Source organism: Colobus angolensis, unplaced genomic scaffold (genome assembly GCF_000951035.1).
Source record: "Colobus angolensis palliatus isolate OR3802 unplaced genomic scaffold, Cang.pa_1.0 Scaffold77, whole genome shotgun sequence".
NCBI lineage: Eukaryota > Metazoa > Chordata > Mammalia > Primates > Cercopithecidae > Colobus > Colobus angolensis.
This window is the reverse complement of record NW_012121487.1, coordinates 4962113-4973657: the sequence shown is the minus strand read 5'-3', so window position 1 is coordinate 4973657 and position 11545 is coordinate 4962113. Positions and strand designations below refer to the sequence as shown.

Sequence of the window (11545 nt, the reverse complement as noted above, 5' to 3'; positions counted from 1 at the left end):
TTCTTGAATCTCAAGTAAGAAAGAATTCAGGGTGAGTCCATACAGTACAGTGAAAGCAAGTTTATTAAGAAAGTAAAGGAATAAAAGAATGACTATTCTATAGGCAGAATAGCCCCAAGGGTTGCTGATTCCCATTTTTATGGTTATTTCTTGATGATATGCTAAACAAGGGGTGGATTATTCATGCCTCCCCTTTTTAGACCATATTGGATAACTTCCTGATATTGCCATGGCATTTGTAAACCATCATGCCACTGGTGGGAGTGTAGCAGTGAAGGCAACTAGAGGTCACTCTTATTTCTATCTTGGTTTTGGTGAGCTTCTGCTGGCTTCTTTACTGCAACCACTTTGATCAGCAAGGTCTTTATGACCTGTATCTTGTGCCAACCTACTATTTCATCCTGTGACTTAGAATGCCTAAGGTTTCAGCCTCATTTTACCCAACTCCTATTCAAGATGGAGTTGCTCTGGTTCAAATATCTGTGACACATCCAGAAATCTTTTTGAATAAGTACTGAACTGGAATCTAATCTTTTTTTTCAAATAGCTGTTTCATTATTTCTGTGCAATTTGTCTTTTTTAAGTAAAGTGATGCCTTTATAATATCCTATGGTATTGTGATATAAGAAGAAATTATTTAATATATTTGGTCTTTGTCCCTAGTTCCTGACCGCTGAGCTCCTAAAACTCTAAGAATTTCTTGAGTGTTGAGTGTCTTTGGTATGCTAATGAGATGATCCTCAACAGAGGGGCTCCTGGATAGCTTCAATATGAGAGCTGGTTTTCAGAAACACCAACCTTCTGATTAGAGGGTTGGAACTTCGAGCCCCACCCCTGGACCTCTAAGGACAGGAGAGGGACTGAAGATTCATCTAACCACCAATTGCCAATGATTTAATCAATCATACCTGTGTAATTGGACAACTATAAAAATCCTAAACAATGGGATTTGGGGAACTTGCCAGTTGGTGAATACATCAGTGTACTGGGAGGGTAGAGCACCCCATTCCCTTGGGAACAGAAACTCCAGTACACTTCCAGACATTGTCTTACCTAATGTTTTTCATTTGGTTGTATATTTGTATCTTTTATAATATCCTTTGTAATCAACCAGTAAGAGTAACTGAAGTGTTTCTTCGAGTTCTATATAGCAAATTATTGAAACTGAGGAAGGAGTCCTAGGAATCCCCAATTTATAGCCATTTGGTCAGAAGGATATGAGGCCCATGACATATTATTGGCATCTGGAGCAGGGGGCAGTTTTGCAGGACACGCTGCTTTACCTGTGGGGTCTGCACTAACTCTGAGTAGTGTCAGAACTGAGTTTAATTGTAATTAGTGTCCTAAGAGTTGGAAAATTGGCTGGTATGGGGAAGAAAAACCCCACACACATGGCGACAGAAGTGTTATGGATAAAAGCAGTTCAGCTATACTAAGTATCTGATAGTATTCAGATCTAACTTTGAAGCCCTATTCTGTTTGTGTGTATATCAGTATGTGCATACATGTGTTTGTGTATGTGACTTGTATGCCTTTGTTTTATAACATTACATTTTTTTCTTCCATCAAAGTTGTTCCCATCATGACTATGTTATTCTTACAGAACTTTTCTGGATGTTATTGCTTATTTATTTTTCCCCATAAACAATATAATCAGTGTCTCTAAATAAAGTATTTTTGTTAGGATTCCTTTAAATTTTGAGATTAAATTAGGAAGAATTGACAGCTTTGCAATGAGAAATTTTTCTATCCAAGGGTGTGTCTACTTTTGGTAAATTTTGAGTCATAGTATTTTAGAGTTTTACTTATATAGGCTTTCATCATTTCTTGCTAAGTTTACTCCTGAGATGTTGATTAATTTTTGGTATGATAACTGATTCATCGAACAAGGGTGCTCTTAGAGTGCAACCATAAAACTTAACTTTTTATCTTCCTTTTCCACTGCCCATTCATACTCACTCTTGGAGGATTATATTTTCCCTGACTCTGGTTGAAATCACAGGCAGGCCCATACTCTGTCCACTTACTCCTTGTATTAGTCGGTTTTCATGCTGCTAATAAAGACATACCTGAGACTGGGCAATTTACAAAAGAAAGAGGTTTAATTGGACTTGTAGTTCCACGTGACTGTGGAAACCTCACAGTCATGGCAGAAAACCAGGAGGAGCAAGTCACATCTTATGTGGATGGCGGCAGGCAAAGAGATAAGCTTGTGCAGGGAAACTCCTCTCTTTAAAACCATCAGATCTTGTGAGTCCTACTGACTATCACGAGAACAGCACAGGAAAGACTTGCTCCCATGATTCAATTACCTCCCACTGGGTCCCTCCCACAACGTGTGGGAATTCCAGATGAGATTTGGGTGGGGACACAGCCACACCATATCACTCCTATATAATTTTAGGCAAACAACAACAAAAACATAGTTTCTCCATAGAGTGCTTGTTCATTAATCAGCTTTCTGAATCTCAAAGGTAAAGCACCCACCTCCCACCACTCAGCTCAGACCCTCTTCAGGCCAACCTTCTGCAATACAGAAAGGGTTCTGGCCAGATGTTTCTCTCTTTCCTTGAGTTGCTTCTGTTTTTGAAGCCCCCATGGTTGGCATTGATTTCCTGGCTCCAAAAAAGCTGACTTTCCAGGTTTGCTGGGTTGAGAAAATCAGCTCCTATTTTGGGGGTGTGTCTCTGAATTCTTCAGAGCCCCCCAACTATTAACATTACCTGCCTGCATCTTGTGATGCAGGTGATTCATTTTTCTCCAGCTGAGCACTTAACATCTCTCTTCAGTTTTTAAGAATCTAAAGGCTTCTTCCCCTTCCCCTCCACCCTTATTTTGGAACCCCATACCTCTTCAGGAAGTCCTCTTGGCCAGATTTTGAAATAGCTTCAAGCTATGCCTCTCTTCCACAGGGCTCAGATCCATCCACAAGAAACACTCGCACACCGTTCCACCCACCTGTAAATATGCAGCTCCTGCCTCCGGCAGATGACCATATCTCCCCTGAAATAAATGTTCCTTTATCTGCTCTTCAAGAGAAGATTTGCTCCTTAAGATTCCTCAGGCATGTGTCTACACAGGGCTCTCCTCCCCACACCAAGCTGGCCTTAATATTGTCCTCAAATTGACTATAGGCTCCTCATCTCCCTTTTCTTAGAGCATTTGCTTTAGAGAACTTGCAATTGTAAATTCTTTCTCTGCCTCATTGAGATATAAATCTTCTCTTAGACTCTTGCCAGTTTTACAACCCAGAAATGTCTATCTCTAAGACTTGGGAGCCATCCCTTTGAAATGTAATCATCTAGAAAGATAGTGCCTCTATCTCCTGTATGGTAAAACTCTTAGAATTTATTATTTTATCTACCAATATTGGTTTCTAATTCTAAAATTCTGCTTTTATCTTTGTTAGTTATTGCCTTCTAGCTTTGTTAGTTTTATTCTTTTGAACAAATTGGATAGTCTTCTTTTTTCTTATATATTTGTATATGTATTCAGTTGCTTAAGACTTGCTTCCTTTAAATTGATAAATTATAGACATATGTCAATTTTTTTCAAGTTTTGTTATGAATCACCAGTTCCATTATGATCAAGGAATATTATGTGTACCATGTCGATTTTTGGAATATTTTGGAGGTTTTCTTTGTGAACCAATGTATCACCAGATTTTATTATTCGAAAGTGCTTAGATAGTAGAACTATTTTTGAAGTCCATTTTAAAATAATTTCTTCAAGAAGGAATTGTTGGAAACACATACATTTATTTAATACATGTTTGAATATGACCGACTCCCCCGACTTATGCTTTAACGACGGTTTGGCTTGGTAGACAATTCTGAGGTCATGCCTTTCCTTGAAGACTAAACAAGCTAATTATAAAGAAGTTTTACCTTCTCCTTGGCAAACTAAATCAAAGTTAATTTTCTAGCATTATTTTCTGTAAAGCCTAACAAAGCTGAAATATTGACTGAGCTACTAGCAGTATTTTCCATGATTGGCAAACTGCATCTAAACTGGGAGGACTTTGACTAGGATTATATAAGCCTGATGGGAAGCACGGCTGGGGTATCCCCAAGTGCAATGTAACTCTTGAAATTTAGCGTGTCTCTTGTAGTGGTGACCTCTGGAAGCTACACACATACACTCATAGGTGTTACAAGTGATACTGATTTCTACCAAGCATGAAGCTTTTGAGCCAGGGTGGCCCCTATACGCATCTATGTGGCATTGTTTCTGAGGTATTAACTGGAGGACTAGAAAATGTCTCCTGGATCACTAAGAGGATTCTCTTTAAAGACACAACTGATACATCTATGCTAATATGCTGTGTTTCTTGTTTTATATCTCTCCACAAAGCAAAAGGTACAAGAGATGGCCTAGTTTGCCTTACAAATGTCAATATCCAGCCTAGCCCCAAGGTCACTCCTACAGACAAGGAGTTGCAAATATCAAACGTTTAAATATTAAGAATGGCTGCATAAAATCTAATACAGAAGAGCAATAAAATAAAATCAGTCATCAACGGTTAAAATATGTTATATATTATGATAGTTAAAACAACATTGTACTGGTACATGAATAGCCAAAGAGACAATAGAACAGAATATAAAATCAAGAAACAGTTACCAGTGCACACAGGGTTTGCCATTTTAAGTGGCATTTTAAATCAGTGGGAAAAAAAGAATGAATTATTTTACTGACAACTAGTTGTGTTGGAATATATAAGCAGCCATTTAGATGAAATACAGTTGGATTACTCTTCTATATCCTATGTCTTACCAGCTGATTATACGTAGTTAAATCATGTCAAAATTTTAAGAGATAAAGCTTCCTTCTCTGAAATGAATTTTGTTTTATTTGCATTTCAGGAGAAAGTTCTGCCACTAATGAACCTAGGTGAGAACTCTTCCTAGTAAAAATTTTAATTCTAGAGGTCTCCTTCATTCAGTTTTAAATACCTACTGTACTCTGCTTGTATGTTGAGACTGAGGCTATGTAATTAACATGATATCTTTCTATAATACTTACTCTTGTCTCTACTGCATTACATTTATGCCACCAAGGCACTGTCTTAAGGTGTTCCACATGATCCTAGGTGTTGTCTTGTATAGGATTACATACATTTAAATTAATACATAAATTCATATATTCAAGATTATTGAATATCTTTAATGTATAAGTAAGTTTTTGTTAGATATTTAGAGGAATGAACACACCCACAAAATGTGTATTTCCTCAAGGGACATACTGTGCTATAGGTATGTAATATAGGTCCAGAGTACAAGAACGAGTGAGAGAGATAAAGTAATGAGAAAAAGGCAGGCAAAGTTTTACGAGAGTTGATAAGAAAAAAATAGATTCTGGAGCAATATCATTGTCTTATTTTTAACTTTTGAAAAAGCCAAAGATAAGGAACAGAACATTTTGGCCATATCCAAGTAGACAGTCTATACAAAAGGCCATAAAATCACCCAAGCAGAGAGCCATGACTGCAGGGCTTTTACCTGCCCTCTCCTCAGCCAGTCTCCCTTGTGTTCTCACTCACTGCCCTGGGGACTATCATGCAGTTAATTCACTTTCTCACAGAGCTGGTTGTAGGCTGAATCCTCAAGAGTTCACCTATTCAAGCCCAATCCCAAAAATGGAGGAGCTGCAGCCAGTGTATGTCAATGGTGAGTGTCTCCACTGGGAGGGGCTCTGAGACTGAGGCAGAAAAGAAAGAGGAGACAGGAGTAGAGACCATTAGGTGGTCTAGGCACCTCAACCCCTGAGGCCCAGCCATTCCCAATAAATGAATGACTTTCTCAGAATCATGTTGGGGTTGGGAGGAAGGATATAATCATTAAGCCAGGGACGGGAAGATGTGTGTGAAGTGAACCCTTGGCCACCAACATCTGTGAACTCTTGTCTTCTCCCTGCAGTGGGCTCTGTAGATGTGGATGTGGTTTATTCTCAGGTCTGGAGCATCCAGCAGCCAGAAAGCTCAGGTGAGAAACTGCAAAGTGGTTCTTGTCAGATGCATATTCACAGGAAAGTGATGCATTGTATGCAATAGAGGCTGTATTTATTTATTTATTTGTCTATCTATTTTTTAGAAGGAGTCTTGCTCTGTTGCCCAGGCTGGAGAGCAGTGGTGCAATGTCAGCTCACTGCAATCTCTTCCTGTGAGCTGAGACAGGAAAATCGCTTGATTTTCTTGTCTCAGACTCTTGAGTAACTGGGATGACAGGCATGTGCCACCATGCCCAGCTAATTTTTGTATTTTTTAGTAGAGATGGGGTTTTACCATGTTAGCCAGGCTGGACTCAAACTCTTGACCTCAAGTGATCCACCTGCCTCAGCCTCCCAAAATGCTGGGATTACAGGTGTGAGCCACTGCACCTGGCCAGCAATAGAGGCTTTAATACATCGCTTGCCCTTGATAGGAAATCTGTTGATCCAGGAGGGAGCAAGAGACACCTGGAGGTAGGCTCTTATGAAGAAACCAAACTTAAAAAAAAAATAGGGAGATGGTCTAATAAGTCTTCATTTGAATGGGGTTAGATAGTCAGGGAGAATCTAAGATTCAAGGGAAAAGAAGGAAGTCAGGCAAGAGTGAGCATGTCTAAAGTCCATGAGGAATTCTCTCAGGTGAACGGGGTCATTAAAGTGTCTCCTTTGAAGGATCTGCAGTCTTCATATGGGATGGGAGGAATAACTAAATAAATCAACATGACCTAGAGAATTTTCACTTCGACATGTAGTTTTGCAGGAACTGCTGAGTTCTGCAGCAGTGCAGAGGAGTGTCCTTTAAGCTTCTGCTCCAGTGCCCTTAAAACTATAACCCTTATACCAACAACCCTAAAAGCTATCCTTTGTTCTGTGCTCCTGGTTGCCTTGGATGGAGCCAGTGGCTCTTGACAACTTGGCTGATTTCCTGGTCAGTAGTCATCTAGCTACTCTCCTCTGAGCCTCTGAAGCTGGATCCTCTGCCTGCCTTGCTTAGATTTGTGCCACTTCAACTTCCTATAGGGAGTTGATTACTCTATCATTCTTTTTCTCTGTCTGACCAGCTTAGCAGAATCAAAAAGTGCAGTCATTTTCCAAGCTTCTGGCTGTAAATCTTCAGGGGAAGGAAGGGGATGTCATCCCACTATGCATACCTGGAAAAAGGGGAAAAGAAGCAGACATCACTAAGCAGCTCCTGCAACCAGACTCAACATACTGTATGATTCAGAGTCTGTCTTCTGTTATCTATGATTCTCCTCCAATTTCCTTCTATGTACTGAGGTGAACCACACATGGTTGGTTATCTCAGGAACATAAAGAAACAACAGGAAACAGCCCTGACAGACTGCTGTAATAGAGAAGTCAAGAGGAAAAAAGTATAAAGACAATGACCTATGGGAAGTTGCATCAGAGAAGAGAAGCACTTCGTTAGTAAGTGCTGGTGGAGGGCTTGGAAGATGGATAGAGTCTTAGAAGGACTTCAGCATTAACAACTTTAAGAAAGGATTGTACAGAACAGGAGAAAATGGAATTCCACACACTAAGCATAGTAGTTATATGCCCTGGGGCATAAAGTCTGGGAGTGAGGCCTAAGTAAGAATGCAAGAGCTCAGAACTATTACTTTTTTCTTAACAGCAAACATCAGGACACTTCTGGAGAACAAGGTGAGCTAGACTCCTTGGAAGTTCTTCATCTTTCCATCCTCCACCCTATTTATTTTCTTGATCACTTCTTTCCTTATTCCTGTGTGTCTCTCCCAGGACTCCCAAGTCATCTACTCTTCTGTGAAGAAATCATAACACTTGGAGGAATCAGAAGGGAAGATCAACAACAAGGATGGGGCATCATTAAGACTTGCCATAAAACCTTATGTAAATGCTCAAGGCTTATCACCTGCCACAGCCACAACATGCTTCAGGAACCACCTCCTGTCATCATTTTTGTTCTGATCATGTTCCTTCTCCAATATCTTCTTTTACTCATTAATATTCATTGAACTGTTACTACATTCAGACATTGTGCAAATAAATTATTTCTGCTACCTTCTCTTAAGCAATCAGTGTGTAAAGGGTTGAGGGAAGAATAAGCAAGAGATACAAGGTCTCACCTTCATCTACAGTGAGGTGATGAGAACAGGACTTGATAGTAGTGTATTAACTTACTTATGTGCTGCTGGATACAGTTTGCTAATATTTTGTTGAGAATTTTTGCAAATATGTTCACAGGGAATATTGGCCTGAAATTATCTTTTCCACTGTGTCTCTGCCAGAATATTTGTATCAGGCTGATGCTGGCTTCATAGAATGAGTTAGGAAGGAGCCCTTCCTCCTTTATTTTTTGACATAGTTTCAGCAGGATTGGTACCAGTTATTCTTTGTACATCTGGTAGAATTCAGCTGTGAATCCATCTGGTCTAGGGCTTTTATGTTGGTTGGTAAGATTTTTAATACTAATTCAACTTCAGAGCTTGATATTGGTCTAGGAAGGGTTTCTGCCCCTTCCTGGTTCAATCCTGGGAGATTGTATGTTTCCAGGAATTTAGCCATTTCCTCCAGATTTTCTTCTTTATGTACATAGAGTTGAGTGTAAACATAATTTATATGCCCTGGGAAACCAAAAAATCTGTGTGACTTGCCTTATTGCAATATTTGCTTTATTTTGGTGGTCTGGAACTGAACCTGTAATATCACCAAGGTATGTCTACAGTTGCAAAAATGTGATTTTTCACATAGTAAATATGAGCATTTGCCATAAACTATGATATTACTTTTATAAGTATATTGAATAAAATATAAATACTTTATGGATTTGATACTGTCATATTTTCTTTTCTCTGTGAATGCACATTTTCCTTTTTTTTTCTTCCAGCTTATATTTTAGGTTTGGGGGTACATGTGTGAGTGTGTTATATGGGTAAATTGCATGTCACAGGCGTTTGGTGTACAGATTATTTTGTTACCAAGGTAATTAGCATAGTACTCAATAGGTAATTTCTCTTTTTCTTTCTTTCTTTTTTTTTGACAGAGTCTCGCTCTGGTGAGTGCAGTGGCGTGATCTCGGCCTCACTGCAAGCTCACCTCCCTGGTTCATGCCATTCTCCTGCCTCAGCCTCCCGAGTAGCTGGGACTACAGGCACCAACCACCATGCCCGGCTAATTTTTTGTATCTTCAGTAGATATGGGTTTTCACCGTGTTAGCCAGGGTGGTCTTGATCTTCTCACCTCATGATCCACACGCCTCAGCCTCCCAAAGTGCTGGGATTACAGCCAGGAGCCACTGTGCCCAGCCCTCAATAGGTAATTTTTCAATCCTCACTTTCTCCTCACCCTCCACCCTCCAGGAGGCCCCAGCTTCTATTGTTCTCTTCTTTTTCAAAGAAAAATTTTAAATTTTTGTGGGTATGTAGTAAGTGTATATATTTATGGGGTACATGAGATAAATAGTAAGTGTATACATTTATGGGGTACGTGAAATGTTCTGATACAGGCATGCAATGTGTAATAATCACGCCATGAAGAATGGGATGTCCATCCTCCCAGGCATTTATCCTTTGCATTTAAAACAATCCAGTTACATTATTTAAGTTACTGTAAAATATAAAATTAAGTTACTACTGATTATAATTGTGCTATTAATAAGTAGGTCTTATTCATTCTTTTTATTTTTTTGTACCCATTAACCATCCCCACCTTGCCCCCATTGTTCCCTTCACTGTGTGCAAGTTATTTTTTTTTTTTAATTTTATGGCTGTGAATTCACATTTTCACTGGTATTTTTTCATTCAAAATTTTAGGTGCAATATAATTCATCTTTATTTCTGAAAATACTTTACTGATCACTTTCATTTTAAAAAATTTCTGTGATCTTAAGCCTCTGTGTTAAAACATTTCTTCTGCATTGAATTATCTTTAGAATTATTATAGGTACAAAACTGACCAAAACCATGGAAATAAATTACAGATTTTTTCAAAAATTATTAAACATAAAAAGGTAAATTATATTAAAATCCACCTCTTAATGACTCAGTGGAGTGCTTTTTAACATTTTAGAATTGAAACATGTATCCTTGAATAAATTTAGTCAACTGATTCACCAGACATTTATTGAAAATCTACAAGAACCAAGTGTTAGGCATATAGAATGTAAGTTTGCAAAAATCTCAACCCTCAATTCTATTTTAATTTTCTTAAAATAGACACATGTCAGCACTGAGAAATCTTCACATGAATAGACTGGAATAAAAGGACTTTTTATTTTTTAAAAATAGAAGTTTTACACAATTTTTTGTAAGACTTGTCTAAAGATCATTAATGTGTCTTTATCACTTAAAGACACTTTGTTTAACCCAAATATACATGAAACATTGAGAAAAATAAGAATACCCCAACCTGCTTGACTGTCCTCCTTAGAAGCTCACTTAAACAGTGATCTCCTTTAACTGCCCATTGGTCCTGTCCAGTGATGGCGGTAGGTAGTCACCATGCCCATGCCTTCAGTATTCTGATAGCTGCTAGCTCCTGGGTTAATCGTAGGGATGAGGTTGTCCCATTTTGTGATAACCCCACGGGACATCCCAACTTTCAGTCCCGGATGCTCAGAGATCAGAAATTAGGTGGTGGATGTTTAGGATGCTTAATTCCTATGAAGGTCTTTCCTAGGGACACTCAAAGGTATTTCCATTTATTTGGTTCCATCTACATGAAATATCTCAAAATTTCTGTTTTATATGTGTCATTGTGCTTATGTACATTTCTCCTAATTTTTGTTTCTTTGGTCATTTTAATGGCAATATGTAAAGAAAAGAAATTCAGCATGAAAATAAAAATAATCGCCGGGCGCGGTGGCTTAAGTCTGTAATCCCAGCACTTTGGGAGGCCGAGACGGGTGGATCACGAGGTCAGGAGATCCAGACCATCCTGGCTAATATGGTGAAACCCCGCCTCTACTAAAAAAATATATACAAAAAACTAGCCAGTCGAGGTGGTGGGCGCCTGTAGTCCCAGCTACTGGGGAGGCTGAGGCAGGAGAATGACGTAAATGCGGGAGGCGGAGCTTGCCGTGAGCTGAGATCCGGCCACTGCACTCCAGCCTGGGCGACAGAGTGAGACTCCGTTTCAAAAAAAAAAAAAGAAAAGAAAAGAAAAAGAATCACGAGGATAATAATAATCTTGAAATAAATATCTCTCTTCATGATACTTTCTTTACTGTTTTTATTTTTTCAATTTTTTTTCTTTTTTGAGACAGGGTTTTGCTCTGTCACCCACACTGGAGTGCAGTGGCATGATCATAGCTCACTGCCTTGAACTACAGGCACATGCCACCATGCTCAGATAATTTTAAAAATATTTTTGTAGAGATGAGCGTCTCACAATGTTGCCCAGTCCAGTCTTGAACTCCTGGCCTCAAGTGATGCTCCAGCCTTGGCCTCCCAAAGTGCTGCGATTATAGACATGAGCCAGTGTGCCTGGCCATAATTTGTTAAATTTATATACATATCACTTTTTCTCATCTTCACTGTCTATTCTGAACTGTAATTCTGTTCCATTATTTTGGTCTATC

The 11545-nt window shown here is 39.0% G+C and overlaps 1 protein-coding gene across 2 annotated transcripts in view; it reads left to right on the top strand.

Annotated features, from left to right (window-relative positions):
* Positions 1-8042, top strand: part of FCRL2 (Fc receptor-like 2) — a 29836-nt gene extending 21794 nt beyond the window's left edge. Inside the window, exons 8-12 of one of the 2 annotated variants that reach the window (XM_011928474.1) lie at positions 4866-4893; positions 5584-5669; positions 5919-5984; positions 7622-7650; positions 7747-8042. In XM_011928474.1, coding sequence (XP_011783864.1) covers positions 4866-4893; positions 5584-5669; positions 5919-5984; positions 7622-7650; positions 7747-7785 — 248 coding nt within the window. In that variant the 3' untranslated portion in view covers positions 7786-8042. The remainder of the gene's footprint in view (positions 1-4865; positions 4894-5583; positions 5670-5918; positions 5985-7621; positions 7651-7746) is intronic. The other variant, XM_011928475.1, reaches the window with a different exon arrangement.
* The last annotated feature ends 3503 nt before the right edge of the window (positions 8043-11545 follow it).